Here is a 16,414-nt window from a genome sequence, read left to right on the forward strand (position 1 = left end):
TTATTATTTTTAGGTGGTAAATGTACACCTCAATTGCTTTTTTTTATTTTATATTTAAAAATATTGTTGTCATATTCTATACAAGACAAAATTGTACTGTTTTCACAAACATAAGTTTATGTATTTTATATACCATAACAACTTTTGCTACTTAAATATGCATTATATATGTTTAATATCACTCAAAATGAATATGTAAATTTTAGCATAATAAATTAAACCATGTTTAACGTATAAAGTTTATGATATATATTACAGATTTTGGATTTTTAGATAGTTACCTTCTTATTCAACCGCTTCATAAATGTATATTTAGATACAATTATTTAAATTTTTGTGTGTGTCATCCAGTATTTTGTAATGAATTTACTTTTATCAGATAAAATTCAGTTGAAATGAAACGTATACGTCGAAATTAAAATTTATATGAAACTGTGGTCTTCAGTTTTTCATTTGAAGGCAAATTATATCTTTCGAGTAGTGTCCTCAATTCGATAAATTTTTATCGATAATTTTTTAATTTATAAAAATATTATCGATGCCAACGAAATTGTAAACTAAATGTGAAGATATGAAAAATATTTTTAAAATACATACAAATTTGTATGTTTGTTATTTTATACAGCTAAACCAAAAATTAATTATCATAATTGCTTAAATCTTGTTAAGCATAGAAGAAAACTGGTCTCATAGCTATATAATGAAATGATTAAAATACATCAGATTATAAGTATCAATAATATATATTTACAACATTTTACATACATCAGACGATTCGAAAAATTTCGTATCGTTGCAAGAAGTCTATTTAAATACAGAAAACGGAGTTTTGTTTAATATATGTATGCGTATTATATAGATACTTTCTAAACTGTTACATTCGTTTTGTTAGTAAATACTCGTCTGATTCTTTATTTTTAACATTAATGTGTATAATTTTATTACAATATTTTGCAGTTTATGATTATATGGTTCAATAAAGTCCTTCATTTTGTTAGATTCTTATATAATAAGAATCGTTCACAGAACATAACAATTAAGGAACGCATAGAAATAGCAATATACAAGAAATGGGAAGGTTTAAATAGCATTGTTTACAGATTAGTACAAAATGTCCTTGGACAATATTAGTACTTTAACAGCAGATAAATACTACTAAAGATATTCCCTTTTTTTTTTTATTTTAAAACTTCAATTCCTTTTTTTAACATCGAAATGAACTAATCTGTTTTGTTTAATTTATTAAATTAATACTAAGAAAAATGTAAAATCATTCAACATGTGACTTAGATGGATTTCACATGTATAATACATTATTTTGGCGTACATATAAAGAAATTTTACTTAATTAATTACTTTCCTAAAAATTACAAACTGTTATTTAAGTCTTAGTAATGTTAAGAACTCTAAAGAAAATTTAATTATAATAAAGTTTTCATTTTTGATCATTTGCCTCTCGAATTGAATCATGCATAACGAAACATCTGTAACTGGCCTCTATTTACAACAAAAAACATTTATAACTGTACACTCTTTTTCTTAATAAAAATGTACATATATATTATTTAACAAATAAAATTGCACTTTAATTTTGAAGAAATTATGAAATAGATGACTTATTTTAGCAAACATGATCTTATATTTACATGTAAAATTATTTCAAGAAATAAAATTTAGTTATCACTATCAATACCAATCTAAGGCATGTTGAAACATATATTATTATTTTACTTAAAAATTAAGGTATTTTTGTTTGCATAATTTGCATAATTTATATATTTATTTAATTTCTTATACAAGAAATTAATTTTCGAATTATGATATTCACGTATGCACACAGCCTTACAAATAATCGAAACACAGGATGGTTCTAAAACAGGTTACCGAATAAACAGACTAGAAAAAGCACCTATACTTTAACCAAAATTCTACACATGTATTAAATTATTGTCAAGTTCCAAATATGAAAAAGATTGATATAATAATTTTGAAAGTATGCTTTTATATTTATATTTGTGACATCTCATTTAATTTATAAGATCAGTATAAAAGAATAGATTTATTTAGAATTTATGTAAATGATATATATGTATATAAATACTATTTTTTTCTATAAGAAATAATTTTCTATATTTGAAATTGAAGCCATAATGAAATGGATTTGCGTCAATAACAATTTTAAATATAAAACTGTGTGATTATTTTTGCATTTCAAATATATATTGATGAGATAATGATTTGAAATACTTCCTACCCTAAAATTACATGCACATACAAAATGTTGATATGATTTATAAGTGAAGATGAATAAAGTGAGAGATAATATCATGTAATTATAATTATGACAAATTATTGATTGTTTATTTCACTAATCTGTTAAATCAATGTATAATTAGCTTCTTGAAATTTTCCTATATACATATATACGTATAATATAATGTTTTATTATGTTCCCTTGTTTTTCAAATATTCTCAACTAACAATATATAGTGGACGGATTTAATGACATGAAATAGAACCTTTAAATGTTTACTATATATAATATATATTAATAAACAAATGTGGCAAAATTCTGTGTACATATATTCATAGTATTTTGCAGCAAACTGCAGTGAAATGACGAGTAACATGAGGTAAAGATGATTGTTACATTTTTGTCATTTTTTTGTATTTTTCTTCAATGATGATTACTTTGCTGTAAATTTGTCTGTATTAATATTCATTTGAAATGAAGAAAATATGATTATATAGAAGAATTATGAAAATACCCAAATCATGATTCCTACACCAGATAGAACATATTATTTTCTAGTGTAGAAAGTTTAGAAGGTTAGAAGTTTAATAGAGAAACTTTTATTCGGTAAAATAATAATGTAATAGAATTTGATAACGTATACAAACATATTGCTATACTGTTTGTATAACCAAAGCTTTATAACTGGTTTTGTCGTCGTTTATCGTTATATTATATTTTTTATGTACATTTTATAATATAAATATTGTTTATAAGCTTTCATATGATATATTTTTGTAAAAAGATGTTAATAATTATCAGCAGTGTTTAAAAAAATATTCATTTTATATTTAAAAAATGATACTATTATAATTATTAATTTATTTTTTATATGAAATGATAATGTATGGTAATAAAATAGTAGGGATATTATATAATATTTGTACATTATAATAACAACATTATTTCATATTGTTACAGTTTTGCTTTGCCCCATGTTACCCTGTTATTGTTAATATTGTGTTAATATAAAGTACAATATAAAAAAATGAATTTTTACTACAGTCATATTCATAAATATTTATATTTTTACACATATAAAAAAATTTAGAAAAACTTATAATAAATATTTTTGCCTCGTACTGAATTTGTGTTGATCAAATTGTGAAATATCATCTAATATCAATAATCGAATCAATAATTTTACTGTTAATATTCTCATATATCATATGGTCATTAGTTAGTACGTATTTATTGTCTTAAAATTTGTTTAATAATTATACATATGTATATGTAAATTTCTAATAAATCGTGATTTAATACACGCACAAATCATTTATTGTGATAGATCATCTACCACAGTACTGATAGTATACGAGCAATCGATAGATAAAAAATATTCAAATATATATACATATAGCAATAATTAGTATATTTAAAAATATACAATATTTTAAATTTGTTTTCATAAAATGTGAATTTTGAATGATTTTGCTAATTATATTGTTTCTATGAATTATATGTTTAAGTTAATTAATATTATTATATTTGAAATTTCAATAATATGGACTTGTATAATTACTGCTCATTTATAACCATGTATTATGAAAATGTATTAATAATTTCATTAATCAATTTTTGGAATATTTTAAACCATAGTCTTGTAATTTCTTATTATTGTAATAAAATATGATGTTTAAAAGAGCACGTGCAAAATACATACAATTTTTGGTATGCATGATATTCTTTAATACTGTACTATTTTACACAGATACGAATCATATATAATACAAATTCTAATTGTAATCATTTTTAAAACAATAAATGTGTTATAAAATAAACATAATTATAACAACAAATATTTTTATCAAGTGATCAAAAAACATGTTTTTTTTTAAACAAGAGCCAGTCTTTTCAGAAGATTGAGGAAGATACTAGATAAAATTTTCTTCGACTAGTTCAAGAACAGATCTATTCAGGATGAGCACTATAAGTAGTACATACATATTACGATCGATGTGATTTCTCCGTGTGAAGAAGTTTAAGTACAGTATATTCTAATTTTAGCTATATATAGTATTAAAATTTTCATACTTGATTATAATATCTGCCTTATTCCTGTACTAAAAAAAAAAAAAAAAAAAAAAAAAAAAAAAAAAAAAAAGAAAGTTAGTAGAAAAAAAGTTTCTAATAATTTGCAATGTTTGGAATTGCTCCTTCAGTTTATAATTTGTATTTATTACTTTCAATCTAAAACCTCGAAAATATTATTGATTATTTGTAATTCGCTAATACTTTATTCTTATGTTCAATTTTATTTCTTATTGCCTAAAATAATTTATCGATCATGTCTCTGCGGACCAATTATCTGGTTGTTTGATTTCATGAGACGCGTCTGAACCATCTGATTCTTTCGATTCATTAGATTTATATTCGGTTACATAAATAACTTGTTTTTCTGTATTTCCTTTTTTGTTAGATTTCGTAATGTCTGTTCTTCTAGGAGGAACGGGAGGCTTTTTATTAGTTGTAGGTTTTCCATTTGAAGTCGTTTTGATTTCGTTTTGCATCGGTTTCTTACCCTTACTTTCCACTGTGGAAAGCGTTTCACTGCTCTCGTTGTCATCTTCTTGAAATTCCTCTCTATTAGTAGAAAGTTTGATTTCCGTAATATAAGTCGTTTTTTGTGGCATTGGCGTATCTGGGAGTGGTGGTCGATTATCAAAGTCTTGTGGATTATAATCCATTGATTCACCAACTAACCCGCTATCTTCACTGTTTTCACCACTTGAAACACTGATATTGTTAATGTTACGACGATCCTCACGATCAAATAAGTTTTTGTTATTTATAGTTACACCAGAACCGAATTCGTATTCGTCTTCGTCTTCGTCATTTTCTCGATCAATTCTTTGATTTATGGGGACTCCAATTACTCGTCTTGACGACGAGTTTGAATTTAGTGATGATTTTTCATTTCTACTTTCTTTATCCTTAAACGTCGATCCATGGATATGGGAAATTTGTTCCTTTTCGTCGTTAATTGTTATCGAGTTGGAACTACTACCTTCCATTGAATTGGGAGAATAGTCTTGTAAAGGTATTGGGGTTGATGATCTTTTTGTAAATGATTTTTTCTTGCAGGTTTCATGACGATTACAGTTCTCATCGCACGCATGGCATCCTCTCTTAACATTAATTTTTGTCACTGGTTCTTCATTGACAGATTTTTTACCGGCATATGAAATCATTTCATTCGACGTTAATGAACTATCTTCCTTCCAGTTTTTGAAACGAAATATGTCATGTTTAGAGGAATCTAATAATGTCGGCTTTTGTACGTATGTTTCAAAATGTTTCAAAGTTTTCTCGAAATCTTTATTCACTATTTTTTCATCATGATCCGAAAATTGTTCATTTAGTATCATACTATCATCGTTAAAATCATCGGGTAATGAAATTTTCTTTCTAAATTGTAATTCTACTTCTTCAACTGTAGGACTTTTAACAACATTTCCATCATTAACAATTCTGATCAGAGAATTATCTTCATCTGGATTGAACATTCGTTCTGCATGAATAAATTCTTCTGTAAGTCTTTTGCTCAAAGGAAGATTATAAAGTTCGATACTAGTTTCGTCGTCTGTAGGATTTAGTTTTTTCGAGTCAGAAGTTTCATCTTTTATCTTAATTTCTATAGAAGACTTGGATCGTTCGAGCGAACCATTACTCTTTTTTCTAATTTTTGATTTTTTCGACTTATCTTCCGAATCCTGTTTTTTACGCCATACAACATCTTCTAAATTACCCCATTCATTTGATTTTTTCAATAATCTTTTATCAAAAGTATCCATTTGATCAAGCTTAGTTAAATCTTCCGTAGATTCATTAATATCCTCCGGTGGTAGAGGTGCTTTACGTTTCTTCGTGCCGGTATCAGTCATATCCAGACTTTGTGCTCTTTCAAGTGTTGCCGATGTTCTGCATTCGTACTTTGATAGATCACCTAAGCTCGCAGCTTTCCTGTAAACATCGTCTTCTTCATCTTCGTCGTTATTTGTCTCCGGTACAGGTGTCCGATGAATTGTAATATCAGCCGAGTTCAATTCGATAGTCGTAAAACTGTTTTGAATTTCGCTGTCAGTGTCAGATTCAGAATGTCTTCCATCAATTATCAAAGTTTCTACTTTTTCTTCTACACGTGGATCTATTCTTTCTGTAGTTTCACGTACTTTCTTTATATATTCAGATAAAGAATCCGTATAATCAGTAATACTATTGATTTCATCTTCCTTTCTCAAATCGTATTCTTTCATAGTCGACGAATCTTTCTTCATAGTAGAAGTACATTCGATATCGTAATTATTGCTTTTTGGTGGTGGTGGAGCTTTCCTTTTATTCTTTTGCTGATTTTTGGAATCCTCTACCTCGATGGAATCTATATTTTTTGAGATATTTAATAGCTCAGAACTATTTTTTCGATTTCTACGAGCGGCCATAGCTGCATTATGAACTTCTGTTGGTACTTCGGATGGTACATGAATCGACGTATCACTAAGTTTGTTGCTTTTATTTAACGTATCGTTATGCAGTTCGAAGGTATCATTTTTCCCCTTAGGAACTTGCAATACTTGTGACGTTTGTTGACATTGAGCTTCTTCCTTTCTGTCACCAACTCTGGAAACTTCGTTCATATTTGACAAATGTTTCTCTGTATCGAGTTTCTTTGAATGTTTTCTTTCAAGATTTGTGTTATGTTCATTTTGATTTTCAATGCGATGAACAGTTCCATCAAGGGAGGGTAAAACTTTAATACCAAATTTATAGTGATTGCCCTTGGACTCGTCATGACATTTTTCAAATATTTGACTATTTGGTGTGGATTTTGTGGATTTTAAAGTCGAATTCATCGTCGAATAGTTAGAATTGATAGAGTCATTCGGATCAACTATGAAGAGTCTCTTCGCAATACTCTTCGATTGTGAGAGTTCTGGAATTGATTGACTCCTGTATAAAGGATGACAAATTCTTGCCGCGCTAGGACCAACACTTTTTTTCAAAAGTGTGGTTGGTTTCGATCCAATTCCACCGCTTTCAACTTCAAGCTTTACGTCGTATGGAGAAGCATAACTTAAAATCGTTAAAGCATCTTCGTAAACCATATTCCGAAAACTGATTTTTACACTAGCTATACGATCACCTGTGAATATAATAATGGAAAAGAATTAAGTTTCTTCAAATTTATTGCTATTTACATATATTTAGTATTTAATAAGGGTGATTCTACGTACAAGAATAAGTCGAAGATGTGGAATAAAATGCTTTTATCTGAATCTTCGTTTTCAAGAGAATCGAATTTGAAAATATGTCAAGTAAATTTAAATTTGGCTAATTATCGACTGATTATAAAGGTATAACGATTGCTTTAAAATATTTAATTCTTGGATATAAAAATAACGACTAACCTGGATGTATCCGACCGGATTCCGATGCAGGTCCACGATGTAGAAGATCTTTAACAAAGATTCCTTCTCTCATATTGCCACAAATATTAAATCCCAGTCCTGTGAAATCTCGGCTTTTTAAACTAACTATATTGATCCTTGTTGCTTTCGGCTGCATAAAAAGAAATCTCTGATTAGCCGAATTGAAAATAACACATCATCGATAATTGCAATGTTACAAGTATTATTTCTTTCAATAAATCATATTACATATATTAAAATGACATTTAACATATACTTTTCCTATTCCTTTAAATCATCAATGTTCTCTGGTCTACATAGAAAACTTCTTTTTTATTATATTACGTGCTTCTTTTTATATTCACTTCTTACATACATTTCAAACGTTCATTTTGTAAAAATTAGCTTTATAATTCGACTCATACGCCATGGACTTCCTCCACGCCAAGAAACATAAAGGCACGTATCGAAGATGGCTAGATTAACTGTACATCCAACCAAATTTGGCTATGCACAATACCTTCTATGTTTGGAATATTGAAACGAAATGTTTATTTTATAATCACTGTAGCCTGCTTCGTAAAAAACTTTTACATCGCCTACTACACAGCAAGATATGCATATTCTTTTCGTATTTTTCTTACAGCGTTATGACTTCATTTGTAATATAATTTCTGTATTATATCGTGAAACGGGTGAAAAAGAGACAAAACTTACTCCAAGGCACGAATCGTCGAGAGTTTTTCGTTTATCGGTGCGGTTAGTGGAGCCCAGTCCTAAGGATGTCCAGGAGGTAGACCATCGTGCAGAATCTTTGCTTGAAGTATCTCCAGGTGTCAGAGACACCGGTACCTCTCGAATTCGGTTAGTTGACGATGTTGTGACATCCTTGAAACAAGGATTGTCAAAGGCATAGGCTTCTTCGACGATTTCTGGATCAGTCACTAGTACTAAGTGTTTTCCTAAAGATATTTGTTTGATATTGTTATTGATCGAGATTAATTATTTCAAAGTGTTAAAAATGAATGTTTTCATAGGGTTTATGTTTTTATATCCTACTTTTAAAATATACTTCTATAATAAATAAAATAAATTCTCATGGCGGAATACTTGCCTCGAAAATTATTATATAGGTATTTGAATTTTAAATTACCTTCTATCTTAGTAAATGTTCAATAAATATTATTTTTCGTTTAACCATATTGTCTATCTATCGGAATTTGATATATTTTTTTACATGACATTGTTATCGCATAAACTACGCTTGTAGTAATTTTACTACTTCTTCTGTGTTTACAAATTGTAACATATTCCGATATGTTATATAAAAATAAAAAAATGTTTAAAAGATACATTAATTAACAGAGCAAATACGATTTTCATAGTATATGTATAATACGCGTTTATTCGATATCGTTGTAGTTCGTTGATGCCAGCTACTGCTTGAATTATCTGATTCTGCCTGTTCGTGCTCATTTATGTTCATTTGTTATAATATACAGACGGATCTTAATAAGCGCCAAGAAAGTTAAGTTTTACGATCCTGAAAGAAAAACTGAGATACAAATGCGTGTTATATGAACAACAGAAAACTCTTTTATTACGCTATTACTAATTAATATTACATATTGACTTAACGGTCTAGACGAATAGATTATATGTACATATGTACGACGTATTAAACAACGCATCGAATTAATATAAAAAAATTATGTATATAAGGAAATATAATGGATATTGGTCATTTTAGAGATATTTGAGAGATATTACGTAAATTGTATTACTACATACGGTGACATCATTCTTCAGATTTGCGCTTATTTACCGCGTTTAGCATACTCTTGTCTGCCTACTACGTTTACGCATATATTAAAAATTACATGCTATTCTAGTTGTTTCAAAGTGCATTTTTCATTTACGAAAAAACTTAAATCATCTTGTAAGTTCGATTTTCCTCGATAGATTTAATTTACACAATTAGTAAGTTTCGTTATTATTCAGTTCTTTCTACTAATTTATAATAAAATTTATAATTAAAAAAACTAATTTATAATAAGAATATATGTATGTACTTGTGTACCATGTATCATATACGTACTGAGAAGTACTATATGGTACACAGACTACGTGGTATATGTATGTATATGTAGTATATTATCGAGATAGTATAAGTAAATTTCGACTACCCTTTGTACGAACAATAACTTCAATTTGTGTATTTCAGAAATATTTGTTTACTATAAATGCTTTAAATTTACTTTGAAACATTATCACTTTACTATTATGCTCATCATTTGACCAGATAATGATTAATTTTATACGTATGTGTCTGTTTCTCTACACATTTATGTAAAAGTTAACCAATATTAAATATAAATAAATCTTTATCGTTAAATTAATTGCTATTTATATCCAATGTATCAAATATTTTCAATTATAACAGAGTTCTTATAATTTGAATCGCTTATCTCAGATAATATCAGATTCCATTTATCCATTACTAGTTAATTCGATACTTGTTAAGTAACATCATTTTTAAGTAACAACATTCATTTGTCACTGTTAGTATCTTTTCCTACTGTACTTGCTATTATTATTTTAACTTTTATTTTCATTATATATTTATACAATCTTATTCATTTCGCAATTGATCAAAATTTCATTTCTACACATTAATTTTGCGTGTGATTTAAATTTCAAACAGAATTAATAAATATTTATAAATGCAATTATCATTTAAGCTAAGCGATATACGTAACTATAATTATATATAATTTTTTCTAACTATTTGGTAATTCCGAGGTAAATAAAAGAAAAGAAAGAAAAGGAGAAAAGTTAAAAAATTGAATTGGTAGTTTTTCTTATATTTATATATTATTTTTAATTGAAAAACACTGCTTAACTATCTATATCGGTTCTGTACCAATTTAACGTTCCACATATAGTATATTCTACAATCCTAAAAGTGGATCCCAAAGTAAAGAATGCACATTCCGTAGGAGATATTTTGCATTCTAATCTGTAAACATTATTCCATCAGATAGAGATTCCAATGTATCGAGCTAGAGAGACTTTCGTCTCTTATTGTGTCTCTCGAGTGGCACTTCAAGGTCTACCTTTTGCGTGAATATACGCATCAATTGCGACGCAATAGCGAAAAGGTTTGTAATATGCAACACACGTTGATAGAATGTACGAAATGGCAAGGAATATTTCTTTGAATTTCTTTTACCATAATACGTATCGCGATATTATCTCTAATTATTCATGTAAAATTTGTATGACAATTCTTTGGAGATTAACCAATCTACTTAGTAGGTCATTTCAATACATAGTTCTTTTCTACATCTTCAATGACACATGATGTTTTGGTTTACAAAATGTTTTACATCACGAAGTTGTATTGTTGAGAAACATCGATTAGTTATATAATTGTATTTCTTTCATCTATCAGTTCATCAATTGTATCTAAATTGCCCAACTTTCAGTCGATCGATTAGAAAATATGTATATAATTGTTCCGCGTGCCAGGGCGGAGTTCTTTTGCATCGTGCATTTGATGTATTTCTATAGAAGTTGCGGAGAAATAACGCGTAGGAATAAATTCCGATTTATTGTGCAATAAACCTCATCGACTTTGCATATGCTTGGTATCGTAAAAGTATGACTACAAGTCGGTAAGTGCAACAAATTGTTATCCTCAATGATAAAATACCATTAATTCTTTGAATGAGCAAATTAGTTGTCGCAAGAACGTCGTTGCGATAGCTTGAATTTAACAGCTAGAGCGCGCTCGAGCGAACACAGGATCATGAATGTAAACCACGATCTGTCATTACGGATCCTATGACACATTATTACCGGCAGTTGATAGGATTTCTATATCTATGAAATATGAGGACTCACCCTTGTGCCTACGCCACTGTCTGTAAAGGAGCGCAGCAACCAGCAGCAGGAGAATTGTTGTAAGGAAAGTACCGATTACAGCCCCTGCCACATTTCCTGCCCCAAAACAGGTATCCCGTGGCTCGTCCTCCATTGCTCCTTCTTAAACTCTCCTTCGATGCATTTCCAACCTGGCTGCTGCAGCGTACTCACGTTTCTTCTTCAAGAAATATTCGTCCTAAACCTTTGAACAGACTAGGCTTCACACTGTTCACCGCGATTCCGTTCGATGTGCACAAGAAGACATTATTTTCACTTCGTGAGTCGTTGCCCTTTACCGAAGAATCAGCACCGCGATCGGAGACCGTCCTACTGCCGTGACACCGTGCACGATACTAAAGAGAAAGAGAAGAAGTAGTAAGAGAAAGAGAAAAGAGAGAACGGCCCCATGGATCGAGTAAAACAGGTAGCTGCGCAACAGGTGCTTCTGCCTATGAGGTGGGGATTCCATCTCTGTACAATTTACAGAGGGCCGGGGGCAGGGGGGAACGAGTATGCGAGATCAGTGGGGGACCCTGGCATTCCTTCACCGTTTCAGAGCTGACCGTATTTCTCATACCTCATACCTAGCCTAGAAGTATTGCATGAATGTAAGTCGTAGGAGTGTAAAGAAATGATTCTTATATGGATTAATTTTTATAAAGCGAAAACGCACGCGCCGCTATTCTTACAGATCACTTTTCAAGAATAATTCACAACCCTTGAATGATGATACATCAGTCAATAGTATATATTATTTGGTAAAAGTATTTAAGAAAATGATAATAAATCAATGATTAACGTGTAATTTAGATGAACACATACAATGTGTATAGAGGTAATTAGGAAATGAAAATTTCAAATCTTTCACATATGATGTTAGATTACTCAATAAGAAAATAGAATTTTAGAAAATAGAACATTATTAGTTTATGGCTATTATTTATCACTTAAATTTTACATAAGGATAACTAAACTTAACTAAACTTTTTCTGATGTGTAATAATGTGTAAATCGGCATAAAAAGGAAAAAGGTTGTTTTAAAAGTACCATTACTATAAAAAGTTACATTTACTAATATTATTAGATAATAATTATAAATTCCTTAAACTATGAATAATCGAACTTACAACTATCTTTGATCTTAGCAAATCTAACTATACTTTGAGCGTGTCATAATGCGCCATTTCTATATATATACATATATATAGTTCTTTCTAATTTATATAGTTTCTATACACCGGAAATTCTCAAGCAAAAAGATATAGATCGTAATCTGAAAAAAATATTCTTTCTTTATTGTAAGCTGAAATTTTACATATAATGATCTTAGATATTAAGTATTTTCTCAGGATGAAGATATGTATTGAAGATTTGTATATGGATGAAATATGGATATATATATATATATAGTAAGAAATTAGTTAATGAAAAAAATAATTACTTCCATATATACAATTAAGAATGTAGCATATTATATATGAGTATTATTTACTTGTAATAAACAATTTGAAAACACATATACATAATATGTATCTGTTTAATATTATATAGTATTATTAACAGCAGAACTGTATAGTGTAACCAGAGATATTCATATACGAACTGTTTATATATATTTGTTTTTAGTTTTAGACTAATTAAATAATATTTATTAATAAGAACAATAAGAAGAAATAGAGCATTTCAAAATATAGACTTTTGAAAAGAATCGTATAAATTTGTAAATTATTTGGGACATAAGTAATCTGTAAATAAATTTATCAACAAATGTATGAAATTATATTGATGTATATACATATGTTGCATGAGTTTTGAAATTGGCGCGATACAAATAATGAAATAGATAGCGCTAAAGTAGTTTGCTATTACTACGATATAGTAAATATATTTCTACTGTTTCTACTGTTTTTTCTAAAATTTTATAACACTCAATTCCATACTACGATAGAAATGGTTCATTATCTTCAATTGAGTTGATAGCATAGTGGCATAATTGAATCCCACATGTATTCCTACATATATTCCTACATATAATCCTATATGTATTCTAGTCATAACCTGTAAAGTAACAACTAAAAAATGTGACAAAACTAAATGTATATAATACTAAAATACTGTAAGTTGATATATTATATGTAATTAATAGTTTAAGAAATGAATTACTATATTTGATCCTCGATATTCATGAATATAATCGTGGAAAAGAAATATAATCGAGATGCTATAACCTAGTTCAATCTGTTATTGAGGCATTATGACGCTTACTCCGAAAGATTTAACAAAATTATTGGATATCCTTGAAGAAGAAAACCTGGATACGAGTTTGGAAAATCTTTGTAATCAGTTACATCAAATATTTCCGAAAGAAGATCGATTTAAAGTGGGAATGACATTGGTTCTCCTTTTACAGCATATAGATTTATTGCCAAAAAATGTTCAACGTATAATAGCAGTTGCATTGTTATTTGATCTTTATAGAGGAGAAACACTGGCATCGACACCATTTGCACCTGTTTTTGTACAGGTTTTAAGATCCCAAGAAGATACAAATAATGGAGCACCAAAGACAAATTTTTCAGGACACATACCAGTTTTATCACAATGTGAAAAAAATCTTTTAATAAGTTTACTGGGATATAACCAAAAGGACATCTTAAAGAAAACTCCAAGACAAATTGTGGATGAATTGTTTTTTGTATCTGTACCACTTGTTGATTTAAGTAATTTACAAGTACAACTAGCAGAGCGTCGTTCAGAATTACCTTCCATCGCTAAATGTGGAAATCCTGTGATCTTACCTGATATGGATCATTCTAAAGTAACAGAGATCGATAAAAATGCAACAAAAAATATGACAGAAATTTTAACAGCCAATGATCCACCTTTATGTAGTCAAAGTTATCAACCTGAGTTTTTAAGATTAGTACCTCCCCTTTATCGCTCAGTCGATGAATTACCATGGTTCAATGTAACAGAACCATCTCAATTTACAATTGAATATGACACTAATATGTGTGTCTCAAATTGTGCTGGTGCAGAAGCTCGCAGATTAATGGGTAAAGCGTTCAAAAGTGTACTGACGTTACAACAACAACAACATCTTGTTAATGAATTGGATAGAGATCCAAAACTGGTATACCATATTGGTCTTACTCCAGGAAAGCTACCAGATTTGGTAGAGAATAACCCTTTGATCGCAATTGAAGTTTTGTTGAAACTTATGCAATCCAGTCAAATAACAGAATATTTTAGTGTTTTGGTAAATATGGAGATGTCTCTTCATTCAATGGAAGTAGTCAATAGGTTAACTACTACTGTGGATCTACCTACAGAATTTGTTCATTTATACATTAGTAATTGCATTTCTACTTGTGAAACTATAAAAGATCGGTATATGCAGAATCGTTTAGTACGTTTGGTTTGTGTTTTTCTGCAATCCTTAATTAGGAACAAAATCATAAATGTGAAAGAACTCTTTATTGAAGTGCAAGCATTTTGCATTGAATTTAGCCGCATTAGGGAAGCTGCAGCTCTTTTTCGCCTACTTAAACAACTTGAATCTGGTGACATTGGTGGATTGAATGCACCACCCACCAATAATAAATTGGATATGTGTTAACATAGTTAATAATATACTTTTCAAATATTTAATAGAAAATTAATAGAGCTATGAAGTTTTGTAACTATTTTTTTATGAACAAAATTACAACGAATTAAAATATTTATATATAATTGATGTTTATGTATAATTTTAGTATTTGATAAATAACTTATTAGCTATCATTTATTTTCGATTAAGTGTTAACATACTACATAATATTTTCATTAAAATAATTAAAAGAAAAAGTGTTTCTGCAATAATATAAATAAAGTATATTATTCATCTGTCATAATTTTTGTGTTAGAACTAAATGAAATATATGTATACTGTATATTATCATAGATATATTGTAATATATATGTCTTAAAAAATAATGTATGTTGTTTCCTAATAATTAATAAAAAATTGCATAAATTGCACTTAGGAAAAGATAAAATGGATTATTATTTGTGCTCAGATGAAATATTTTTTGTTACTGTGTAGTTTTTAATATTTGTATATTACATTATCAAAGTTAATAAAATCTTACGAAATATTAACATGTCATAAACATTTATTACATGAAATAAAGGATACAATAGACATAAACAATAAATTCTAATATTTAATTATATTACATTGTCACTAATGTCGCCTTTCTGATTCATTCAAGGCAGTGTTTACTGTTTATGCAATACAGTCATCATTGTTATTTACTACAATCAACTTAATTGTTAGTATTCTAAGTTACTTTCTACTATATTATTTATAGTACGTAACAAATATATATTTTCATTCTATATTTGTGTATACATATAATGTAAACTTTCCGTTTTGACGATTTCACTACTTTGCTATATTAGTGTTGATACTACAAAAATACAAATAAAAGCTGTGATTTCTGTTAGTGAGCTATAGATAACAACAAGCTGTATAAAAGTAAAAATAGAATAAATGTGTGAACTATTTATAGCATGTGTATCAACACATTTGTAACTTACGTAACAACTGTTACGTTTTCTATGTACGTATATATATTTACATAGTTTACATTTTATACCATCTACTTCAGAAATAACTCGTGAATCAAGAATAAAACCATTTTCATTGAGAATATCCGTTTCATTAAATTTCAATGATTTATTGCAAGATTACCTTTGAATATTTTCGAATGGAAATTAATATGTTCTTTAAATAATCTTTTACGGT

At 28.5% G+C, this 16,414-nt stretch overlaps 2 protein-coding genes across 2 annotated transcripts; one reads left to right on the top strand and one right to left on the bottom strand.

Moving 5' to 3' along the window:
- Positions 1-724: 724 nt before the first annotated feature.
- LOC132908249 (uncharacterized) lies at positions 725-12,066 on the bottom strand. The gene is made up of 4 exons (XM_060962051.1): positions 11,605-12,066; positions 8,416-8,660; positions 7,699-7,849; positions 725-7,433 (listed from the first exon to the last, which is right to left on the bottom strand). The coding sequence occupies exons 1-4, from the start codon at positions 11,735-11,737 to the stop codon at positions 4,579-4,581; spliced, it is 3,384 nt and encodes a 1,127-aa protein (XP_060818034.1). The 5' UTR covers positions 11,738-12,066; the 3' UTR covers positions 725-4,578.
- A 1,403-nt stretch (positions 12,067-13,469) lies between these two features.
- On the top strand, positions 13,470-16,183 carry LOC132908319 (CCR4-NOT transcription complex subunit 11). Its single transcript, XM_060962238.1, has one exon. The coding sequence runs from the start codon at positions 13,880-13,882 to the stop codon at positions 15,242-15,244; it is 1,365 nt and encodes a 454-aa protein (XP_060818221.1). The 5' UTR covers positions 13,470-13,879; the 3' UTR covers positions 15,245-16,183.
- Positions 16,184-16,414: the final 231 nt, after the last annotated feature.

The sequence above is a fragment of the Bombus pascuorum genome, chromosome 6 (assembly GCF_905332965.1).
Source record: "Bombus pascuorum chromosome 6, iyBomPasc1.1, whole genome shotgun sequence".
NCBI classification, from domain to species: domain Eukaryota; kingdom Metazoa; phylum Arthropoda; class Insecta; order Hymenoptera; family Apidae; genus Bombus; species Bombus pascuorum.

Coding starts and splice junctions, on each gene's coding strand:
- LOC132908249 (XM_060962051.1), bottom strand. CDS start 11,737: ATGGAGGACGAGCCACGGGATACCTGTTTTGGGGCAGGAAATGTGGCA. Junction 8,661..11,604: donor ACAGTGGCGTAGGCACAAGG/GTGAGTCCTCAT, acceptor AAATATCTTTAG/GAAAACACTTAGTACTAGTG. Junction 7,850..8,415: donor TCGACGATTCGTGCCTTGGA/GTAAGTTTTGTC, acceptor CTTTTTATGCAG/CCGAAAGCAACAAGGATCAA.
- LOC132908319 (XM_060962238.1), top strand. CDS start 13,880: ATGACGCTTACTCCGAAAGATTTAACAAAATTATTGGATATCCTTGAA.